The sequence below is a fragment of the Pediculus humanus genome, genomic scaffold (genome assembly GCF_000006295.1).
Source record: "Pediculus humanus corporis 1103172107463 genomic scaffold, whole genome shotgun sequence".
NCBI classification, from domain to species: Eukaryota; Metazoa; Arthropoda; class Insecta; order Psocodea; family Pediculidae; genus Pediculus; species Pediculus humanus.
Genome location: NW_002987083.1, coordinates 225,115 through 250,312, shown reverse-complemented (window position 1 = coordinate 250,312; position 25,198 = coordinate 225,115). Strand labels below are relative to the sequence as shown.

Genomic DNA, 25,198 nt, shown 5'->3' with positions numbered 1-25,198 from the left:
TCCCTCCTCCTCCCCCTCCCACCCCGCCACAGAATTTTTCAATATTACGATAGCCCTAAAGATAGAAAAAAAAAAAAAAAAAAACGCGATAATTAAAATTTTTCCACGGGCCTCCATACTATACTAAAAATCCTCCTGGCCTAATAAAAGCAGACAAAAAAAAAAAAAAACACATAATAATAATAATAATAATGGGTGATTGGTTGACTTTGATCAGTCTCACGTTTTATTATGGCTTCAAGGTATTTTAGTCACGAGACTTTTTTTTAAAAAACAACCTTTTGTTTATCAAAAAAACGAATATACAACTTATAAAATTATTAATATATTTTTTTTTATCATAATATAAAACTCTGTCGTTGTTGTTGTTGCTTTTCAATTACGTAATAAATAAATGAAAAAAGTATTAATAATGGCGACTCATCTCAAAGTATATATATTTTTTTATTAAATAAATATATCGAAATAATAATGTACGACCGTTAAAAAAAATGCTCTAAAAAAATTTAATTACTTCATAAAAGCATAATTAAAATCCACTCTATATATATATAATTAATCTGCAAATTGCATTTTTAGAAGGCTAAAAATTAAGTTTTTAAAAAGAAAGCAAAAGGAAAAATAATGAGAGAGTCGGGCAAAAAAAAAAAAAAAAAGAGAGTATAATAAAAAATAATCGTAAAAAAAATTATTAAAAAAACATAAAATCCGTAACGTTTGAAATCATTTTTCAGGATTAAAAATTTCCCCTCCCCCCCCCCATTAAATTGAATTTAAACACGGTCAGTTTTTAGTACATTCGAGAGATTAATGCCAATATATATATAAATAATAATGATAAAAAATAAATTTTTTTTTTTATGTCGAACAACATAATTTTAATAAAATTGCACCGGAAAAAAAATATGTTAGTCATACGGTTAATTTTTTTTTAATATAATCATTCAAAGTTATGCAAATTGTAAAAAAAAAAACTGACATATCATTTTTTTATTATCCAAAACTTAATTTTCACTTCCATGTCCTCAACAAAAAAAAAAAAAAAAAAAAAAAAAGAAAAATTGGGTCGTTTGTTCGTATTTAAATAATAAACGTATGAAAAAGTTTTGGGGGGGGGAAAAATTTATCCTTCGACATCCTACAACAGCCAAACCTACACACACCATCATCCGGCTAGTTTGAAAAACAAAACATTAATAATAATAATAATAACTGCAAGTTTCCCTAGTTTTTTTTTTTTTTGTAAAAAAAAAATTCACATTTATCTATTTTTAAATTATTATAAAAAGTAATATTTTACTACTACAAACTAATAATAATAATAATAATAACATTTTATTATCCTCGACTTATTAGATTAAGTGCAATTTCAATGTAAAAAAAATAATAATAATAATAATAAAAACGTTAAACATTAATCAAAAATTATCTGAATCGGAGACTATGTAAAAAAAAAAAAAAAAAAAAAAAAACTTTTATAATAATTAAAAAAAAAAAAAAAAAGAGTTGAAATAATGACCGTTTCGTTATTCAAAGTTGCCATGATTTATCCCAGTATTAGAGCAAGGTCAAAAAAGGGTGCGGTCCAGAGAGAGAGAGAGAGAGAGAGAAACAATTTTTTAACCACATTCACAACGACTTCAGGTTTTTAAGGTATTTCTCATGCACATACACCTTTTTTTTTTTTTTTTTTTTAATACGTTTTAAAAAACGTGCACACGTGAAAAAGTACTTATTGAATTGCTTAACAAGATCAAATCATCGTCAATATTATCTCTATAATATTTAAATGAAGGGGGAAGAGGGGAGGGTAGGGGAGCGGGGAGAAAAAAAAATGAAATTTAATTTTTATTAACTGTAAAAGTCATAAAAAAAAATAAGAAAGTTCGCCATCATTTCTTTCTTTTCTTTTTTTTTTTTTGTAAAATTTTTAATATGAAATTAGGACGAAAATTAATTATCGTTCCCAGTAATAATGATATTTTTCACGTGGGGGGAGGGGAGGGGGGGTGGTTTGCTCAAGTAACACATATTAAATAAAATGCCGAGAAAAAAAAAAAAAATGTTGGAATTAAAAAATAATTATCATTAATATTATTATAATAATAATAGTAATAATAATTTGTTTTTTTTTTACAAATTCCATTTACTTTGGCAAGGTGTCTGACCAAAACAAATATTTTACACGTGCATGGAATTCATCCTTGCCTATTAAATCTAAACTAAACTCTTTGTTAAAAATATTAAAAACTCATAAACTGATCGTGTGGTTGTTTAATTAATATCTTAAATGCCCTTTGCTCTAAATAAGAAATGGGGGGAGGGGGGCAAAAGAGTACCGCGAATTACTACCAAATGTCGGCCTCAATTACTAGAATTATTCGCTGTGTTGTAACTCTTTATAGGTAATAATAATAATAATAATAATAATAATAATAATTGTGCAATTCGTGCGGAACAAAAGTTTTTTTTTTTAATAGAACAATGTGAAATTTAACAAAGAATCACATCGTTCTTATGCACAGAATAATAAATATTTCATAAATTTTACTGATTTATAATAGGGGGGGAAAAAAAAAGAAAAATATTCATTATTAATTTTCAATATCAACTCCCCGCCCCCTCCCCCCAAAAAAAAAAATTAAAAAAGTGAAATCACAGTTTCTAATGAGAAAAATTGATGATGGCAAAATCAAAGTGGAAAAAAAAAAATTAAATTATGAATTTATATATAATTTTACATTTTATGCTTTTTGCGGCGGTAAAAATGATAATAATAATAATAAAAATGATTAGATTACTGTTTTAATAAATGAAAGTACTCCTTTGTAAAAATTACTTTTCCACGTGTGTGTGTGTAAATTATTATTAACCTTATCAAAAATAAATTTAAATAAAAAAATTAAAAAAAAAATTGGGGGGTCGAACGAATTTGAATAACCGTAATTAAACCCTGGGAAATTTTTTTAAATATATAAATTATAACCTATTTTTAAAAATAGTATTATTATCGTCATACTCTCTTTTACATAAATTAAACGACAGAAGAAAAAATTAAAAAAAAATATATTGTTATTAAATAAAATTTTTGGAGATCAAAGTCAATAAATTAAATTTTCCCTAATAATTGTTATTATTATTTCTTTTGAAGGATAAGTTACTTATAATTTATTAACGTTCAACGAATAACATTGAAAATTAAATAATAATAATAATAATAAAAATAGTGATAATAATAATAATAATAATAATAAAAATAAAAATTACGAAGGAAAAAACAAGTAAGGAAGACAACGTTTAAAAAACCACAATTTGAGAAGAAGAAAAGATAGTTAAACCGATTATCAAAAACCGCATAGAAACTCGAGAAATTTATTAACGTGATAATAAAATAGTAGTTAATAGGCATTAATAACATTCCTTAATAATAAATAAATAAATAAATAAAAGATGACATTAATTTAAATGATGATAAAACGAAGAGTTTATTAATTATTGCAACCGGTCAATTAAAAAAGTTTTTTTTATTATAATTTTTAAACTTTCCCTTATAATTTAATTTTATTAAAAGTAGATTTTAATTATTTTATCTATAATATATATATATATATATATATATAAAAATGTGATTGATTTAATTTTTAAGTTCAATTGTTAATGAAAAGGCGGTATATAAAAACATGATAAAGCGATATGTAATACCATAACCGTACAATTAATTGCGAAATTTTTTTATTTGAAAAAAAAAAAGTTAAGGATTTTTTTTTTTTTTTTGTCAACATAACTTTCCCTTTGTTATTGACCTAGAATTTTGACAACAATAAGTTCAAAAAAACTATTTTACGTTTTAATTGAATGAAAACCTTTTTTGTTAACTCGATTGAAAATTAATTATAGTGAAATAATATTTTGGTTTAATATCCCACCTACGCTACTACAATTAAATTTTTTTCATATGATTAAAATCAATCGGAAAAATTTTTATTTAAAAATTTATTTTCGAAAAAAACTCAATGTTAATAACGTTTTGTCGTGAGAAACATCAGAGGTAACGTGTTACAATTGTTTGAATCAATGAGTGTCTTTTCTTTTCAAATTACTTTAAATTGTACAATGAATTAAAATGAAAAAAATATATATTAAGAAAACTCATTAACACAAATAAGTAAAAGGGAAAAAAAAAAAAAATTAACTTTGAATTCTACTTCTTTTTAATTAGTTATTTAGTGGAAAGATATTTGTGTTTGACCCAAATAAGTCAAATTTTGTTTGAAAAACTTTTTTTCAAAATTTACGAAATCATTTCCCCCCCCCCCTCGCCCAGAAAAAATAAAATTTTAATTTTACATTACGATCCGTCATCGTCTTTTCCATCACAAATTTTTAAAACAACAACAACAAAAAAAAGTCACTAATTTGAAATAAATTTTTTTTTTCTTTCAGATTGTTTCAGGAAAAATAATTTCATTTATCGTTTTGATTTTCGCCATCTACGTACAAAGTACAGAAGTAAAAGATGACAACAACAACCATAATCGAAATGAATCCTTACTAGAAACAAGAAATAATTCCATCAATTTACAACAAACGCTTAACAAGACTCATAAACAAGGGAAAAAATTTTCTAGCAAAATTGTTAGAAGAAAAAATAGTTTGGGAGAAAATTTTTTCGGTACGGAAACTTTTATTTTCGGCAAATCTAGTATAAATGATGCCATACATAATTCAAAAATCAATACTTCCAATACAAAAGCAACAGTTTTAGATTTTCGAATAAAAAATCACGGGGGCAAACAATCAGTTAAAAAAAATTCACAAAAAGATGATAAGAAAAAATTATCAAATGAAGAAGATACGATGATAAGAGCTTCCGCGGGAGCTGGAAAAGAAAGGAAAGAATCGGATAATGATGAAGAAAAAACGTTGGCTCAACAAGTGGCGGATGGAAAATATGGATTAATACAAAATGAATTATTCGCAAACGGTTCGAAACGACCTGGAATCCTGAGTTATAGGTCAAATAATGAAGTACCGAAAGATACGAAAGATAATTTAGGAGGATTGGAAAAAGATGAAATATGGTTGGCGGAAGATCATGTCTTGGTGCTTCGAGGAGGTAACTTGCGAAGTGAAAAGGAAAACGAAACTACCTCTTCTTCCGTATGGCCACCCATAGATAATTTTAAAGCTCCTAACAGGCAAGTCAAAATTCCAAAAAACCCCGATATCCCTCCTCCTTTTCCCGTTCAACTTAGCGAAGATGGTCCCATTCAATTTATTAAAGGAAAAAATAATCCTTCATTTCTTCCGCCCATAGCACCCCCTCAACATCCATTTGAAACGGAAGTAAACAAAACCATTCCTCTTCCTTTTACCGTATCACCGATACCTCCGTCATTGAACGTAGCAAACAAATCTTTGCCTTTTCCCGTACCCCCACATTTCATCCCTCCGTTTTTGAATAATTTTCCACCCGGAGCTACCTTTGTATTACCTCCCGATAATACTACAGACATTGATGAAGACGATCCTTCAATTTATTATCCACCGAAATACGATTTTCTTTATCCGGTCGATAATACTACAGCTGTTCCTCCGGGACCCTTAGTACCAGGTATTATTTTACCACCTCCTCCTAATTTTTTCTCACTTTTAGAAAATAATAACGATTCTTTGATAGAAAATCATGAAAATACTAACAACAGTATTAATTCCGTAACACCAAATTCAAATAATATTCCTCCAAAATATCTTCCGCCTGTAAGGAAACCAGGTAGGGGAAGAATACCGAGCAACACGTATGTAAAGAAACCAATCGCTTTTTCAAACAATAATACAACTAATACAACCTCTTCTAAACAGAAATCAGCGAAACCTCAAAAACCTGCCATTACATATGTGTACCCTGACAAATTTAAACAGAAATTATTTTCCTCAACAACACCCTCGTATAAAACATTCAACAAAAATAACAAAATTCCTATTAATAAAATTACGGATGGGTTCATTTCGCCAATATATGTGCCAAGTAATCAAAATGAGTCTCACTTTCACTATCCTTTGCCTACCACAAGTCCTAAACCCAATCACATAACATTGCCTCCTACAACTAAATCTCTACCAAAACAAATACTTATTATAACAACGCCAGAAAGTGTAAATAAAAACGAATTAAATTCATTTAAAAAGGCAAAACCGATAAACACCAATGAATTCGAGAATAAAAAGCCAGAAATTCATCCGCTGAAAAGTCTAGTAAAACCTAACGTCACTGTAAGTTACAATGGAAAATATGGACATTTACCCCTTCCGCATAATCGTCAAGCGAACAAACCAGAGTTGGATTCTAAATTAATACAAGGTCAATTTGTTCCTAAGCCAACTTTAACCAAAGATGGTAAAGAACCATCAACGGAAATAAATTCAATCACCGTGACACCAATTCCCGTAGTCAAAAAAATTAGAATAGAATCTACGGCTCCGGAAAAATCTGAAATCGAAGTGAAACCAATAAATTCATCAGGAGCAACTCTTTACTTTTACGAAGAAACGTCTAATACAAAAGAAGAAGTTAAACAAGATAAATTTAAGGATTCCGTAGTAAATGCTCCTCCGATTACATTAAGTGGTAAACCAGAACTACAACCAGTGACTCCTTATTATTATACAACACATTCAACGAGTAAAACTCCAATAAGGCAATATTTAGAAGAAACTTTCCATTCATCAAATATACTTTTGAGAAAACCTCAGATAGCGCAGGTCCAACATGCCGAAATCATTACGCACAATGGTTATTCAGATATTCCTAAAATGAAACATCTCAATTATGGATCTCCCGTTTCATCTCCAAGACCTGTGGTAAAATACCATTACGTCGCTGATGGTAATCCTGTAACAGTTCCAACCCCTAAAATCAAAGACTTGGAAATAAAAAATTCAGGATCAACTGGATTGCAAACCATTCGATTAGATCCTGTTTCTGTAAGACCGGCTCCTAAACCGTTGATTACTGAAAGCAAGATTCCAGAACAGGCAAACAATCAAGCAAGCTTGACAAAAGTAATTACTTCTAGCAATTTAGGATTTAATCCACCTGATGGGCCATTCATTCCCTCAAATTACTATGCGACCGTACGTCCGGAACATTTTCATTTTACTTCTCAAGAACAAACTCTAGTGGATGACATAACTAAAAACTACTTTACAATTTTCGGTCAGAAAATTAACAACTCACCATCAACTACACCTTTGACTCCAGTGGTAAAATCAAATTTAATTAAAACCAAGCCTAATCAAGAATCTGGTCTCACTTATATTTCTGATGATGGCCTTAATTTTAAAATACAACAATTGCATCAAACATCTGGAAAAACACAAAGTCAATCCACCTCATCGATAACTGTGGGAGAAAATTTAAAACCAACACCAACACGTCCACCATCAAATTTTGAAAAATATTTGAAAGAATTAACAGGAGAGGATCAACGGGAATACATTGTGAGCGGTCTATTTCCAATCAAAATAAAAAAAGGCAAAGGATTTTTGAATAACGAAATATCACAGCAACTTATTTCTCACCCCTCAATAGCGAACACAAACCCCAATAATGTTCCATACAAACCAAATCTACCAACAACATTAAGACCGGTAACAAACGTTGAAATTCAACCGCAATATATTCAACCCATATCATCAACTCCAACACCCATTAATTTATATCATCAACATAATGTGCAACCTTTAAATATTCATTTCAATCCCAGCTTGCAACAATATTTTCACGAATTCTCTAGTTTATCAAGCCCAACAACGAAAAGACCTACAAAAGTAAAAAATCCCAATTTAGATTATGTACCAAAACCTCCGCCATTAAATCAATATCAAAATTTAAAAATAAGTGAAAATCCTATTCCCCTAACAAAGGATGTTTTGGTAAATTTCAAACCTCCTCGGCCTTCAGTCGAGCAAAATGCGGAAACCATTAATTCTTCCCCTCCTTTTAATAACATTCAAATCGTAAGCTCACCCGATTTAAGTAGAAACCCTAACCAACAATTTTTGAACAACAAACAATTAAATTTTGACGTTGGTAAAGTCCTATTTCAAAACATTGGAAAACCGGGATTTTTCCCACAACCTATCAAACAAAACGGTCCAAATTCATTCGTTTCGTATAGTCTTCCCGGAAATGTGGGGCATTTTTATTTTCTAACTCCTCAAATAATAGAAAAAGAATATGGGCAAGAAAATAGAGATGAAAAAAATTTCAAAAGAGTGAATAGAAGTCATGAAAAAGAAAACGAAAAATTTCCCGATAAAATTACAACGGGTTATTCTGGTCAAATACAACAAGAGGAAAACTCTGACAACAATAATCGAAATTACCCAAGAAGAAGAAGAAAAAAAACATAAAAAAAAAAAACATATTTCGTCAGGTTTCGTCTGTCTTAAAACATATATCATACGATATTATTTAATGTTATGAGTGAGAATGTTTTAGGTATATAAATAAACAATTGTTAGCAATTAAAAATTTAAAATCATGTAAAAGGCTGTGAGTATCACTTACATTACGATTTAATTAAAAAGTAATGAAAGAAATTTTTCAAAAAAAAAAAAAAAAAGGGGGCAAATAATAATAATAATAATAATAATAACGTTTGCCTAATATGTATTATTGTCTTTTAAGTGATTATTTATATTATCGAAATTATAATAAATAAATAAAAAGTAGGGTAAAAGCTTGTAGTTTATAAGTGAATTCGCATTTAAATTATAAACGAGAAAAATATATGTAATCATTATAAGTCGGAGAGAAAATGTTTTAGTTCTTTGAAACGTTTAAAAAAAAAACGAAAAACGTTAAAAGACTAAAGCCGATGTGTAAATACATATAAAATATTTAATAAATGTTTTTTTTTTTTTTTTTTTGTAATGAATTATTTCTACTTATTTTATATTCCAATAATCAATCAATCATCAATTTCAATAATTTTACCCAACCAAAATTTTTCCTTTCCACGACACGAAAATCATTGCAATAATAAAAGAGAAATAAAAGAAAGAAAAAAAAAAGAAAGAAAAAAAAATTTAAAAAAAACTTACCGGTATTTATTTCCTCCTCCAAAGTTTCATCTTTTAATGGTTTGTCGTAAAGTTTTAGATACACTTCAATTGCACATTTGGCAGCTTTAAAGTAAAAAGGATGACTTCTTAATATATCTTCTAATTTTAATAAACCAACATACGACCTTAGAGTCATTTTCCTCATACAGTAAGTGTGAAAATCAAATTGATCTTCTATTATTTCTGAGAAATGCTAAAAAAAAAAATTATTAAAATTATAAATATTTAAAAATTTTGACTGAAATTAAAACAAGCAATACAATAAAGGACTTTAAAATGATGATGATATATTATTCTAACAATTTTCTAGATTGTGACAAAAAAAAAAAAAAAAAAAAAAATTTCAACGGTAATTATTATTTGATACTTACCCTATCTACTTCATGGCACTTCTTGAGAGCTTCACCATTTTTACCAAGTCTTTGGTAGGCCAAGGCACATTCAGTTTGAAACCACATGCATTGCATTTCGTTTAAATTTTCCATAGCTGAAACTCCTTCCTAAAATAGATAAGTAATACCCGATGTTAGACGCAACATATAATTTTTTTTACCATAAGAATTCCGAGTAAAAATAAAATATTTTAACATACTCTAGTGAATTTTGAACAAGTTTCTTCTGCCTCTTTCACCAAATTAGCACGCAGCATATATTTTGCACATTTGGAATTAATGTACCTATCTGCAGTGTCCAAACTTTGGGCTTCATCTAACCATTTGTATGCTTCAATTACGTTACCCGCATGCTAAAAATAACATGCACAATTTAATATAGAATAAAAAATTTACATTTCATTATGGAATATTAATTTGATTTTTTTTTAAATTTTCAATAAGGATTGAATTGTACTAATGATAAAATTTATAAAAACTTGTACTTTACCTTATATATTTTTCCTTTAGTAACAAAAAGTTCGATTAACGTTGGAGTGTGATATATAGCTAAATTAATGTACTCCAAAGCTTTTTGAGAACATCCTAAATAATCAAAATGCTGAGCCAAAAAATAATAAGTCCATAGTAAAGCTGAGGCTGGTTCTTCATCCCCAGTATCTACAATACAGATTACAAAAATTTAATTACATAAAGTACAGAATTTTTTTAGTAAAAGTATTATTAATGTCATTGTTATAGTTTACTTTAAATGAATAATAATAATAATAAATAATAATTATTACCAGATAAACTAAATCGACGATTTGCCATAAGAGATTCTACATAAGATAATAATAAATTTTCAATAATAACAACCTTTTCGTTGCTTTTGTACAAAGATCTAAGGTCTACAAAAAGAGGAGGAACACCTTTGTGCAGTCCTTGTCTTAAATATTTATCAATCATTATTCTAAACTCTTCTCCTGCGTAAAAGAAAATAATTAAATAATACACTTCAAATTATCAAGAAAAATTTTAATGATAAATAATAAATAAAATACCTGATACAAAATTAAGAGGCAATCTTCTAGGGGCCAATGCTTTAGGAAATTTTTCCTGATACGTTTTGAATAATTCTACCTTTTCGGATACAGTTTTCAACTCACGAGCTTCCAATAATTGACCGTAGTAAAAAACATTTTCTTGATTTCTATCTAATAATTCTTCATATATTTTTACAGCTTCCTTATTTTGTTTAAGGAGAAGATATAATTTACCTAGAAAAGAAATAAATTTATTTTTAAAAATTTAAAAAGAATTAAAATTAAATACAAAATAAAAAAAAAAAGATAATAATAAAGAAAAAAATTAATTAAATAAATCATACCTAAATTTTCTTTTACAGATAGTTTATCACAAATTTGTGAATTGTATTTGTCCAAATGTTCCATTGCATCTTCAAATGCATTACTATTTACAGTGATTGATTCTTGAATAACCATATTTTGGTAAAGCAGCAACTCACTGTGCTCATAATCATAAGATGACTTCTGAAAATATTTAAAAAAAAAAAAAAAAAGTTAAGTTTTTTTATTAATGTTAATTAAAATTTATTTATTTCTTTTAAGCTTACCACTTGAGTTTTTCTGAAAGCTTCTAATATTTTTAAAGCCATGTCATACTCTCCTATAAGGTGATAAGCCATTGCAAAACCAATCCAAGAGGCACGTTGTGTTGGTCTCAACATGAACAATTGATATCGTGTATCCTGCAAAAGTAATTAATTAAAACAAATTAATTGATGTGACATATTTAGAACAAACCATTCGAAACTAATACTAAAAACAAATACTAACTTTCGAGTCTTTATTACAATAAAATTTTAAAATAACATTTTATGAAAAGACGAAAAGAAAAATTTTGCAAAAAATTATTATGTTATTGTTCGAAAAGTAACAATTACAAAAAAAACTTACTTTGTATCCTTCTAAATCTCTCATTTGTATTTGTAACAGACTTAAATCCCTTAAAATTTGAATGTTATCTTTTTCCCATTTAAGAGCATTTCTATAACATTTTATGGCTTCATCATATTTTTTGTCAGACCTCTGCAATAAACCATAAACATGCCAACATACATGAGACTGGAGGTCATTTCTTAAACCCCTTCTCACATATTCATATGCTTCTTCTTTTCTGTTTAAACAGTTTAACGTTAAACCTTTCATGGCCAGTGTTTCTCCATGTTCGGCACATTTAGGATTTGACAAAATTTGTTTTGCAAACTTCAACCCATTCCTAAACTGTTTTTGCTCATAACATTTCTGTAAATAAAAAAAAATAAATAAAATAATTATTATTTCAAAATTAAATCTTTAACCTTGTTAAAATAATACAATGAAAACAATAATTATTATTTAAAAATTAACAAAAAATCTTTTTATATTTTATTTTTTTTTTAAATTTAAAATTGTAAAACTAAATAGTTTTTAAATGTATGCGTTAAATATAATGTAATTTTAAATTAAATTTATATAATTATTAAACTTTATAATAATTAAAGCATTAAGCTTAATAATAATATCTAAGAAAAGTTATAGTACACAATATTTAAAAAACAAAGTTCCAAACAGAAATATAATTTTTTTTGATAATTTGATGGTAAAATATAAAAAAAAAACCAAAATTTTATAACTATACGCGATTGTAAAACTTTATTGTAAAATAAAAGTACTGAAACGCTACTTTAAGTCTTATGAAGATGACTAGATTACACCTAAGTTTAATTAAAAATATAAATTTCAATTTTATAATTAGAAAAAACAACTTTATTCGTTAAATAAAATCACACATTCACTTTAAAAATTAAATAGATTAAAATTAAATGAAAAAATTTAGAAAATTATTAAAATTATACATCAGGCGGTTTGAAAAATAAAAGATAGTAATTTGTATACAAAAGCGTATTTTCAGTAAAATCATGAAATAAATATAATAAATATCCTTCAAGTTTGCTTACCAAAACTCTTTTAAAAAGAGAATTTTCTTTGGGTGGTAAAGGATCACGAGAAGGCATTTTTCATTCAAATTTTTAGCACTATTGTAAACTGTTTAAGGGAATTTATTGGTTGTAATATTAGGCAAAATGAAAAAATCCCTCGTGGTGCCTAACTAAGATGGCTGCGCTCACGTGACCATTTTGTGAACGCGCATTTTTTGTAACTAATGCAAACTTAATAGAAAAGAATAAGATTTACCGCTTTTTTTTTGGCAAAAATAATTTAAAATTTAAAAAAAAAATTTAAAAAAAAAAAAAAAAAACTCAATATTGTTGCATAACATTTTTAAATTATGATTTTTAAATATAATTTATAATTATTATTATAATTTTTATTATTCCTACTTATAAATTTTCCTAAAACCTGAATAAAGAATATTTTAATTGCCAGATAGAGTATTCTAAAAGAAATATGTTTACTATTTTCATGAAAAATCATACTTTGGCAATTTTTTATTGTTTTTAATAGTAAATAATGTTAGGTATACTTAAAAGTTAAAGAAAACATATATGAATTTTAATATTTATTTTAAATAATAGTTTAATTTAAAAAAAATTTCTTTTTCCAATATTATTTTCAATAAATTCCAGTCGACAACAGAGATTTTTATTTTTTCTGTCTGTTTTTATTCTTTACATGAACTCTTTAAGGTTAAAAAAACATTTTTGTATCATTATATGTATTTTATTAAGATAAATAAAAAAATAACAAAATTAAATTAAGCTTCACAAGAATTAAATACGAATTAAATATAAAAAGATAAATTTTATCGAACTGATGTAAACATTTGACAAAATTGTGTTGTAAAATCTCCTATGTCATTAAGAGACATTCCTCTTTTTTCTAATGGAGAGTGAATTTTAATCTGTCTCATATGAGTATCTCTTCCGTTTTGATGATTACTAATTACTGCTATTTGAATCATAAATGTTCGAATCGGTTTGTCATTTATGTCTTTGACTGGGATTAGAAACCAGCCAGTTGGCTCATTTAAATCTATCACTTCAACTTCTTGTAAATCTGTGAAATTAGTACCAGCTCTAACAGATATTCTGTATAAAAAAAAAAACCTATTTTGCATTAAAAATTTATTTTAAGTTAAATTTTTAAAAACTATATTATAGCAAATTCTGCACAAAAGTAAATTAGGCAAGTAATTATCAATAATATAATGTTAATTATAACATATACCTTTTCCAATAATGAATAATATAATGAAAATACAAAATTAAAACCTATAGTATTCGAATAACAAAATTTATGTTTACAAATGTCACTTAAATTTAAGTTTCTCATAAAAAATTTATTTCTCACCTGCTAGGAGTGTAGCTTTCATCTAACTTGTAATCTATATATATACATATATCTTGAACAGTTGTTTTTTTCCTAAATTGAATATTTACAAGGTGTGGTAACTGCCCATCTGATTGCCAATATGTTTCCATACAGTTATCTCTAAGCTGATCTACTCCAAAACCTTAAATTATAAGTCGAAAATAAAAAAATTATAAAATATAAATATAAGATATTTAATAAATATTTAGAAAAATTGATAAAAATAACTTAGTTCTATATTTTAATGTTTTTTTCTTTGTGAATTTTTAAATAGAAAATTAATATCGAATAAGTGTAAATAAGAAAATTGCTGTTTTAATAGAGCTATATACTAACGATAAGTAACAATATCAGTTGTGGCAATTTTGGCTTCGTAATTTAATTTTATTAAATAAAATAAAACTTAAACGTTTATCGAATAAAATAATAATAATAATAAATTATTATACGATATAAAAATTTTTTGATGTAGTTAACTATAACATTCTAGTATCAAAGAGCATAATTAATAAAAATCATATAATAACCTATAAACATAACTATTGTAGATTAACCACATAATTCAAAAAAAAAAAAAAAATTTTTTGTACTTTTAAACTTTTCTAAATAGACTTTTAATGTCAAAAATATAGAATTTTAATAAAATTTTCAGGAAAATTATATATTTATTACAGTAATACTGTAATTTTTTACAATTTTGAATATCATAATAATCTTAATCAATTTAATCTTACAATATTTTTTAATAAATATAACAAATGAAATATAAAATTATTTTTTTAAAAAAAAATTACTTGGCTTGCAAGAGGACAGACTCCAAATAGCATGAGATCCAACTTCTCTAACTTTTCCCGCTCTTTCTTCAGTAAGTGGGTCAATATCACTCACAGTTCCACTAGGGCCACTCATTTTTACATCTAACAGTTATAAAAAACGATCTTTTAATATTGTTCATAATTAATAATCGCATAAAAAACAAAGGAAACTTTAAAAGGAAGACTACACATAAGTTTTGAAACTATTCGCCTTATTTTGTCGCGGAAAGTACATAATTGCTCTAATAGGTATTGTATTACGAAATTTAAACCAAACAGATCATAACGATAAACGTTTTTAAAAAAAAAAACATTCTATTACGTGAAATGAAGAAAAAGAATTTGTTCATAATAACAGTAAGTTTCTTTTTTATCAATCAAATTCGTTAAGTATCCATTTCAATCAAAAAATAATGAAAAGTTTTTAGAAACAAAAAATTAGCTATTATTTATTCAATGCACAAAATAGATTATAAACAAAAATATCTGTAATAAAATTTTACAAAAATACATTTTCATAAAGTTATATTTTATGAAATTTAAGTTTTCATAAATTGTATTTAGTTCATAATGAATATGGCCGCTAAAGAATGGCGTTGATGTACGTGACCAAAGTATTTGCTATAAAGTGCCTGGTGACATTGTTGAATAACCAAATTTTATAGTAAATAAGAAATTTTTCTTTTTTTTTGAATTGTAAACTAAATATTTTGTTTTATTGTAAAAATGGGTTAGTTTGTTTTATATTTTATATTTTTTTTAAAATTTATTTTGTGAGTTATTTGAATTGAAAGTATTTAGTCTAGTAAACGTAGGCGTTAAACGCTAATATCTCTCATTATATGAATGTATTCCATTCTATAATATTGTGCATATTTGAGTAAGGCATACATTTTATTTATTTTATTTTAAATTTTTTTTACTTCTCAATATTAAAAATTATTTACATAAAGACAAATATTTCCATTTCCGGCAGTGGCGATTCTTAGTCACAGATATGTCCTACTCAGATATTTCTTCCAATTACAGATAAAGACAGTTGATTTAACTATGTTTCCCTTGTAGTGTTTCTGTTGCTTATACTAATTACTGAAACTTGCAAAATGAAATATTTTACATTAATTGCATGAAAAAAAATCAATTTAATTTTAATTTTTATAATTTTTAATTCTACGAAAATTTAATTAGGGCAACCTAATAAATATTTTAGCAAAATTATAAGGACTAGCAAATGACTCTTAATGTATATGAGAGAAGAATATAATCTTCGTCGTACACGTTTTATTTCTTTAATTAATACTGTTCACTATTTGACTGAAATTTTTTACATAATATATAATTCAAAAATTAAAAAAATTGAAATTTATAACTTTTACATATTTTATTTTTTATAATTCAACTTAGAACTCACCCTTGTTGAACACATTTATCAATATGTATTTAATAATTATTAAATATAATTAAGAACCAATGTTGTATAATTTTTTTATAAATTTAATGTAAAAAAAATTATTCCAATTTTTTTTCTTATTTTGTTGCCATAAAAATATTTGTAACGAAAAATAAAATTTTACGATTTTATTCATTTTTAATGTTTATTTACGTTTTTTTTTTTTATACAGGTTAAAAATCTAATAATGAAATTCAGAAAAATGAGTGGTTTTTTTCTACATTAGACTCTTTTATTGAAATTTGATTCGTAAAATATATAGAGAAATTCGACGCACAATGTGAAATAAGCATCAGTAGAATAGAAATCGTATTTTTAAAAAAAAAATCAGATAAAATTTTAATCATTCAATTTAAATGTTCACAGAAATTTTATCCCATACCTGAGATACATATATATGTATTGATTTTTTAATTTTTTATTGATTTCAATTGTATTTTTAAGTTTAAACAAAATGATGATAGAAAATGTAAATTTTAATTCAGATGGAAATTCCGGAAAAGAAGTTATCAATGAAAATATTGTTTCACAATATTATAATCCTTGCCTTAAAAAGAAAAAACAAAATAAATTAACAAATATTAGAAAAAATAATAAATTAAGTAAAAAAAAAATCAATTCAACAAATTTAAATTGGAATGGTGAAGGTGAGGATGTAAGTTTAAATGCAGTAAATTTAAAAAACAATACAAATAATCCAAGAAGGGTTCATACAGATAGAAAAAAAAAATCAATTTGGGAAATAAAATTAGAAAATCTTAAATTAAAGTCCGGATATGAATTAAATAATATCCCAGAACGTTTTAATTATGTTGATTGTGATTTTACGTATCGCGATTCCAAAGAGACTAATATTTTACAATCGGAAAATTATAATGACAAATCAAAAATGTGTTCAAAATTAGAAAATAATTTTTCGACAAAGCGAATTATAAGTGCACCCGTTCGATGTTATAAAAAAAAAAAAACTAATTATATTACCGATAGTTCTGATCCTGGTGGAGCATTGAAACCTAAAAATCAAGATATGCCACTTTGTGTGATATCCAGCGTCGTTGGAAATGCAAATGAAACATTTGACAATTCTGCAGAAAAAGAAGACCTGGAAAAAGATAATAATAATACACCTGATCCTTCAGTAATTACTTTAAAAAAGACAAATGATATAACAAAAATAAAAGGATGGAGGAGAAAACAATTTTTTATTGAAAAACCAACAACTATTGAATTTTATAGTTGTGTTAAAAATTCACCAGAAAAAAGGAAAATTTTTTTTAATGATTCATTTGAAAAAGTACCGGAAAATACAAAAAATGCATTTGTTTGCGATAGTTTGGATGAATTTTTAGACAATGAAGCTGAATTAAAGTTAAATTATGAAGTACCTCATTTGTATGCCGAACTCGGTATTAAACTTACCAAAGAAGACGTTTTGTCAAAGCCAAATTTTTCAGAAGAGGAATTTAAAAAACTTGGTAATAAATATTGTGTTAAATTACCATATCCGGATAATTTTTTCAATAACGTTTTCGAAGATAAAAATAATGAAAAAGAACAAAAATCGGAAAATGTTGAATCTTATCAAATTTTGAAAATTGGCAAAAGCAAAAGAAGACTTTTGAAAATAGAACAAAAATATAATAGTGATATTAAAAAATTAAAACCGAAACCTGTGAGTGTTTTAAAACGTTCTTTCATAAATGAAAATAATTACGTGACATTAGGTAATAGTAGTGATCAATCATTTGACAAAATTAATAATTGCTCAAAGGATTTTTTTTTAACAACTAAATTATTAGGTGTTGTTTTTTATCCAAATTCTTTTAAACCAGTTCATCCCATTGTGGAAAGGCATTTAAATAAATTACGTAGTTTTTATACTACCATAGACAAAAATTGGGCTGATTTTGCCACGTCAGCTTTGGGGGGTAAGTGGCAAAATAGACAAATAAATAGGAAAATTTTACCCGTGTATTGTACGGGAAAAATTGGGAGTGACACATTTAAAAAAAACGATGATGTTGAAATAGAAATTAAAAATATAGTTAAGTTTTTAGTTGACTCAGTGTGTGAAAAAAACAAAAAAAATAGTTTAACAAATTTTTGCAACGTTTTAAATCAGAAAAAAATTGACAAAGAAAATTTTGAAAATCTCATGGAAAGTGATTTCTCAATTATGAACATTGATTCTAATTTTTTATTAAAAGATTGTAAAGTTTTTGTAAAAAAACTTAATTATGTTAAAAGATTCAAACCCTGGTGTATGGAACATAATTGTTACGATTGTACTTTATGCGGACTCGTTAATTCCAAGAATATTAATAACATGAATGGAAAAAATGGATTGTTACAAGTTAAAAATATACCGAGATTGTTGAATTCAGAATATGAATCTCCTCAGTCTCTTTTTAACGAAAGAATTACAAATTTATTGGCCAGTAAGCTCCGAAGTGTTGCTTATAATGATGATATCGTAGAAAGTATCGATAAACTCAAAGCACTCGTTCCAAATGATTTAGAATTAATTAAATTAAATTTTGTTAAACAAAGTTTTTTAACAGGATATATAAATATTTGGTTTTTACAACCGGAATCGAGTAAAGTTCGCTCGAGAGCATTTTTAACTTTTTCAAAAGCACCTCCGGTACCCAAGGCTATCAATATCAGACGACATCAAAATTTTTCAAATAATTTTCCCAAAGTCATTTCTGAAATCGTATCAACGGAAGATGTATTCGACGACGATGAGTTCGCCATACTTTATTGCAATGGAAATTCGTGGGAAATTCACGGAGCTCTCAATATCGGATTGGAAAAAAAAGACGATGTTGAGTTGCAGAAGAACGATCATGAGGTGGAACAAATATTTATTCCCGTACCTCCTGTCGAAATGGATGATATAAGAAAAATAGCGACGCAAATATTAAGAGTGACAACAACAAAATGGTGGATATTAGATCTCACTCAAAATTTTACCGAAATAGTTTTAAACATTTCCTGTCACAGCACGGTAATAACGAAGAAACATCTTTTGGCAATCATCAAATCAAAATTTTTAGGATTTTTAGCCATGAAAAAACAAAAAGGACGATTATATGGAGTTTACGTACTACACACGCTTTTCCCATTTATTTTAGTGGGACCCTATTACACTTTTGAAAAATGTACACTTTTCCTCAGATCAAACTCTCTTAAAATTCCTTTTGATTATGTCAGCCAGGAAAATTTACCACACGGAAGTTCTCTTAAATATGTAATAAATTCGGTCGTGTCGGAACTGGAAGGAAGTGATAAAAAATTAGAAGGGCTTTGGTTGTACGATAAAAAAAATTTAGACAATGCTTCGTATTTGGAAGCTATAACCACAACGAATCACGGTGTGTTTCCCAAAATGGATTACAGCCTGGAAACTGAACACGGATACGGTTTAAACAGTTTGACATATGGTGCTCTTCTGGGAACATCACCGCACGTCAATAAAAGGTTTATTTTTTTTTTTTTTTTACTCAATATATTACAAACGAAAAAAAAAAGAAAAAAAAAATTAAATTATTTTTTTTTATTTTTTGAATTGTAGCAAAGATGGTAAAATATCATTAGAAGTTCCTATTTATTTGTATTTTGAAGTTTTCGATTTAGGCTACCTGACTGGAGAATTAGAAAATGATAATTCAATCATGATAAGCCATCCTTTATCTCCTCTCACAAGAGTGAAATCTCGACGAATCGGGGATTTATTTATAAGGTACGATTTACGGTTATTTATTTATTTATTTTTTCATTTTTTCACAATGTTATATTTATCGTTGCAGAATGTTAAAAAAACGTATCAAGTTTCTGCCGGAAAATTATGAACCCAAATGGTTTATAACGAGACACAAAGAAGATTTAGGGGGTAGAAAACCCTTTGATAAATATTGTCTGAGTGGTGTCCATGTAAGTTTTTAATACATTTCAAATAAGTAAGAATTTATTGCTAGTTTTTTAATTACTATTATTGTTAAATTAGATTCTGTGTAAAAATGGTTTGTGTTCATTGTTAAAAATAAGTGGTATTAGAATCAAAGAATTGGGTTTGAACAAAGAAGAAGTTATTAAAGCCATTGCGGAAAATCCCATCATATCAGAAATATTCGAATTTAAAAAATTAAAAGGATTAATATTTAAAAACGTTAATAATTATTTACCGATGAACGCCGTTCTCAAAAAGGTAAGTAAATAAATCATTTCCAATTAAATAATTTTTACGATAAATTTATAATAATAATAATAATAATAATTATAAAAATGTTTAAAAAAAATTTTTAGGCGAAAAAAAAAATCGACGAACTGTGTAAGGCGAATGAAGATTTGGTGAATTTGAAAAACGAAAATGAAAAAAAAAATATTTCGCTGCGGGAAACGTATTCGAATTTGCTGTCGAGCGATCAAATATCCACAGACGTTAAAATAAATTCATTAAAAAATACTTTCGATAACGTTGATGAAAAATTTGAAAATATTTCTGAACTTGTCGAAAGTGAAAAATTTAATGTTGTGTTAGAAAAATTAGGATTTAATTCAATGTCACTTAAAAATATAAATTCTATCGAAACGATACCTGATGTGGAAAAAGAGGGGAATAAAAAAAATAAGAAGAAGAGTAACGGCATCGTCAAATCATCGACGGGAAACAACATGTTAAAAAAAAAGGAAAGAGGTCATAGGTTAAAAAGTACGTTAATTAATATTTAACCCTATTGGTTAAATATTATTTAAAATAAAAAAATAAAAAATTTTTTCTTTTTTTTCTAGATCGTACTTCAGGTACAAAAAAATCAAAATTAACAAATCATACAGTTTTGAAAAAATTAGAAGGGAAACTTTTAAAAATATCGAAAATTCTCGACGCGAGTGAAAATCCTTCGGAAATTCCAAAATACAAACAATTAATTATGAAGCTAAATAGAATTTCAAATCAAATAAATTTTATAAAAAATGTATTAAAAGGTGGAAATAAAACAATGCCAAAGAAATCAATTAAAAACGGACAATTTATTATAGAAAATATAAAAAAGGGTAAAAAAATTAAAATGAAACAATCACAAAAAGGAAAAAGTAAAAACAAGGATTTAAAAAAAAAAAGAAAGAAAAAGAAAGAATCATCATACGAAAACGGAGATGTTGGGATTAATAAAAAAAAAAAAGAAGAAAAGGAGGAAATAAGGGTTAAAAAAATGATAGAACCTAAACCTGTTTTTAATTATAATGAAGAAAATAACGAATCGGATAAAGATGAAATATCAGTTGTTAAAATTATTAAAAAAAATGAAGAGAAAGAGTGTAATAATAAAAAAAAATATAATAATAAAACTTTGGTCAATTCAATAGTGAAAAATTCATCATCATCATCATCATTATCATCGTCTGGTCCACCGGGTAAAAAATTTATTATTCTCAAAAGAGGAGAAAATAATATTTTAGGATCCCAAAAATTTAACATATTTAAAGCTATTCGTGTAATGGGAAAAGATTCAAATGAAAAGATGGAAAAAGGTTTAGATGTAAAAAGTGTAATTAATTAATTAATTAAAAAAAAAGTTTTTTTAGTTAAGAAATTTGTTTTTTTTTTTTTTTGTATTTATGCTTTAGCATAAATGAACCGCGTGTATATATACTTTTTTTTTTTTTTTTTTAAATTACAAAAAATGTGCCAAGAAAAAAAAAAATTAAAAATTAAAAACCTTTAAGACTGATTTACCCAAACGCATCATGTGGTTATACCTAAGGTAATCGATACCTACTACCTAACTAAATTTGTATCTTTTGATTAAATATTATAATTCAAATCGATTTCAATAGAAATGTATTCATACAAATTGATAAAAAAGAAAAAAAATGTTAGTGATAACGTTACCATTTATACAATAATAAATAAAATTTCAGAAGAATTCAAATTAACATAAAAACTTTTAATATTTTTTTGTGAAACCTTAAATCCTATTAAAATGTATTTACCTTAACCTAAAAATTATTAATAAAAAAAAAAAATTGTAATTAATTTAACGTAATTTAATTTAAAATACGTTACCAGTTAAATAAATTGCTCCATGTTACAAAAAAAATTGATAAATAAAATTACATACATTAGGAAAAATAAATTGTTAATAAATGTATATAATAAAATAATCAATTTTAATAAAAAGAAATGTTATAACTTATTAATGTGATAAATAATAAGTTGGTTTGTTTATTAATTTGAAAATTATAACCGATAAAAAAAATAAATGTAAATTTTTTTTAAAGTCGAATTTAAAATAATAAATTAAATTTTAATTTTTTTTTTTGTATATATTTGAAATAATAATTTTAAACTTAAAAATTTTTTTTTCTTTAAATAAATAAAAATAAATATATAATAATAATAATTAAAAAAAAAAAAAACTACTGATTGATTGAAAAATATTGGAAAAAATGATTGATTGATCATTATTACTTATTAAAATTGAACGACTTTGTAAAAAATTTTAAAATAATAATAATAATAAATAAATATTATATCGAGGGTCATTTAAAATAATTTTTAAAAAAATAATAACTGAACATAATAATTTGTACATCGTTTTTTTTTTAAACGCTACGTTACTGTACATATTTGAGCAAAATATTAATTATTTATTACGTAATTTTTATATATAAAAAAAATTTAAGGACTCCCATCGGATGAAACTTTAGCTGCTAAATCAGCAAATTTAGCCATGTAGTCAATACTCGTTTCCGTCATTAAACATTGAAGTTGGTTTTCCACCTAAAAAAAAAAATTTAAATTTCCTTTTTTTTTAAATCCGTAAATTAAATTATATAAAATATAAACAAATGGTTACCTCAGACGAATTGTCGTACGTTTGACAATTTGTATTTTTAACAGGCGTTTCTAAATAACCTAAAATGCTACTTAAAGAATAATCAGCAATTTCAGCATTTAACCAGTCTTCTTCCCTCAATATTACCGTAGGACTGGGACTGGGAGGAGGAAAATTAGAACCTTCGTAGCACCCGTTCAATTCTAAAAAAAAAAAAAAATTTTTTTAAACGTTAATTTCGTTCATTTCGAATATGTAAGGAGGGAAAATAAAAAATTTTCTAAATTAAATTACCCGTGAAATTATTTTCGGAATTTCCAACTGCTATCATCGGATCGTGATCCTCCAGTAGAGAACTTACACTCGGAGTTGGCGATAAGGAATGCTCAGGTGGATTGATAACCTTTTCAGAAGAGGGAACAGGAGGTTTTGGTGCGATGGGTTGTTCAGATCTTCGCCTTGAAATTTCATTAGAATCTACGGAACCCGATCCTGAAGTTACTAATGAAACTGGCATGAATTCTCCGGAAAATTGACTTGTTTGAGGAATTAACTAAACATTTACAAAATTGTTTTTTCTTAATAATTTCTGCGATACAAAAATTTTTCCAATGAATTTACAAATAAAAATTTACTTTTAACGTTACTATGGCGTGACCGTTATTTGCTTTAGGCAACAGAGGCAAAGTTCTTTGTACTACAACATTTTTAGCTGCGATTCCGCGACCTCGTCTATTACAATATCTCGGCGTTAATTTCTGTAAGAAATTTATATATATTCCGTGTAACAAAATGTATTAAAAATTTTAATTATTAATAATAATAATAATAATACTTACGTCTAACTGAGCTTTAAAGGCTTCCGGATCTAATCTGCTTTTATTCATGAGATGAACGTTGCCCGGCTTACGGAAAGTATCAGTCGAATTAGTTTTTTGATTATTATTAATTCCATTACTTTCTCTGGTATTTTCGTTGAAATTAATTTTCTAAATAAAATAATATAAAATTTAAATAACGTTTTAGTCAAAACAATTAATGTTATTTTTACTGATTGCCTAGAAGTCAATAGGAAAAATGATTTAGTCATTATACCTCCAACGGCGAATCAACAACTGGGCGTCTTCCTCGAGCTGTAACTTTTATGTCGTCGTTTCGCTGGTGTCCGCAAAGGCAGGAAGGTTTCGTTTTAACTCTGGTTAATTTTGTTAACCGGATTAATTTTGATAACATAGAACTCAATTTATTTAAATTACTTTCGACTATGCTCTCAGGGCTTTCATTTTTACGCTTCCACCAGTAATCTAGTTGTAGTTTGTAGTCACTACCAATCTAAAGGTAAAAGGTCAACAGACGAAAACATAAAATTATAGGCTCACAAAACAGGTCAGTTTTTATAAAATTCATCAAGTTATTATTTGTGTGTTTTATTTACCATTAAATATACATCTCCTAATGATAATGAATGACTATTTTCTAAATGCCATCCATTTCTAATTTTGGCAATAGCTTCATCTCTGTCTTGCAATTTCATTAGGCCTTCGATAAAATCCGGAATTTTATCTGTTTTTGTTGAGCAATCATTTTGTCTGACCTCATCGGTAATTTCATTATTAATAACTTCATTATTTTCTTCTGTTTCGTTGGAAAATGTTGTTTGACCACCAAAAGTAAAATTAAAATTTGGTTTTTCATCGTTTGATAAATCCGGAGATAGAATATCCATATCGGCAGATTTTATTTCTTTGTCTTCTGGTAAAAAAGAATTTTTCGTGTTCACTTTGGATTCTTCTGTTTTAATAACGTCGTCACCATCTAATTTTTTTGAATCTACGCTAATTTTTTCAATTGATTTTTTAATTTCCTTCTCTTCGGATTTCTGACATTTTCTACCCCTGCCTCTAGATTCAGCTTTAAGGGATTTTAAAATTGCTTCGCAAGTACCTTTTCTTCCGAGTCTTTCTTCATGAGAACTTAAGCAAATTCTAGGGGGAAAAAAAAGCAAAGTTTGAGTTAATACAGTTGTTTTCGACAATAATACATTTTATTCTATTAGCTTTCTTTTTACCCTTGAAAACAGAAAAAATTAAACATTAAGTAAACGTACCGACTGCTTGTTAAATATTGACTTAAGTTAACTTCAGATATGTAAACTTGTGCATTTGGCTTTGGCCCCACAACTAAAAGATCGTTT

The 25,198-nt window shown here is 26.2% G+C and overlaps 4 protein-coding genes across 4 annotated transcripts in view; 1 reads left to right on the top strand and 3 right to left on the bottom strand.

Annotated features, from left to right (window-relative positions):
- Nucleotides 1-12,579, bottom strand: part of Phum_PHUM117850 (NMDA receptor-regulated protein, putative) — a gene marked incomplete at both ends in the record, with an annotated part of 28,513 nt that extends 15,934 nt beyond the window's left edge. The window contains 10 exons of the mRNA XM_002424152.1: nt 9,109-9,322; nt 9,501-9,629; nt 9,722-9,874; nt 10,012-10,181; nt 10,307-10,486; nt 10,565-10,780; nt 10,891-11,053; nt 11,137-11,271; nt 11,480-11,827; nt 12,523-12,579. Coding sequence (XP_002424197.1) covers nt 9,109-9,322; nt 9,501-9,629; nt 9,722-9,874; nt 10,012-10,181; nt 10,307-10,486; nt 10,565-10,780; nt 10,891-11,053; nt 11,137-11,271; nt 11,480-11,827; nt 12,523-12,579 — 1,765 coding nt within the window. The remainder of the gene's footprint in view (nt 1-9,108; nt 9,323-9,500; nt 9,630-9,721; nt 9,875-10,011; nt 10,182-10,306; nt 10,487-10,564; nt 10,781-10,890; nt 11,054-11,136; nt 11,272-11,479; nt 11,828-12,522) is intronic.
- A 749-nt stretch (nt 12,580-13,328) lies between these two features.
- On the bottom strand, nt 13,329-14,806 carry Phum_PHUM117840 (anaphase-promoting complex subunit, putative; the record flags this gene model as incomplete). The annotated part of the gene is made up of 3 exons (XM_002424151.1): nt 13,329-13,614; nt 13,877-14,039; nt 14,692-14,806. 3 exons carry the CDS (start codon nt 14,804-14,806, stop codon nt 13,329-13,331), a joined length of 564 nt encoding a protein of 187 aa, XP_002424196.1.
- A 1,810-nt stretch (nt 14,807-16,616) lies between these two features.
- Nucleotides 16,617-21,802, top strand: Phum_PHUM117830 (uncharacterized protein; the record flags this gene model as incomplete). Its single annotated transcript, XM_002424150.1, has 8 exons — nt 16,617-19,608; nt 19,745-19,907; nt 19,975-20,098; nt 20,172-20,372; nt 20,471-20,876; nt 20,957-21,055; nt 21,152-21,714; nt 21,794-21,802. The coding sequence occupies 8 exons, from the start codon at nt 16,617-16,619 to the stop codon at nt 21,800-21,802; spliced, it is 4,557 nt and encodes a 1,518-aa protein (XP_002424195.1).
- Nucleotides 21,803-23,116: 1,314 nt separating this feature from the next.
- The window catches only part of Phum_PHUM117620 (uncharacterized protein), a gene marked incomplete at both ends in the record, with an annotated part of 3,876 nt that continues 1,794 nt past the window's right edge, over nt 23,117-25,198 (bottom strand). The window contains 7 exons of the mRNA XM_002424149.1: nt 23,117-23,164; nt 23,327-23,557; nt 23,640-23,762; nt 23,844-23,909; nt 24,100-24,336; nt 24,440-24,989; nt 25,112-25,170. Of these exons, the coding sequence (XP_002424194.1) occupies nt 23,117-23,164; nt 23,327-23,557; nt 23,640-23,762; nt 23,844-23,909; nt 24,100-24,336; nt 24,440-24,989; nt 25,112-25,170 (1,314 nt within the window). The remainder of the gene's footprint in view (nt 23,165-23,326; nt 23,558-23,639; nt 23,763-23,843; nt 23,910-24,099; nt 24,337-24,439; nt 24,990-25,111; nt 25,171-25,198) is intronic.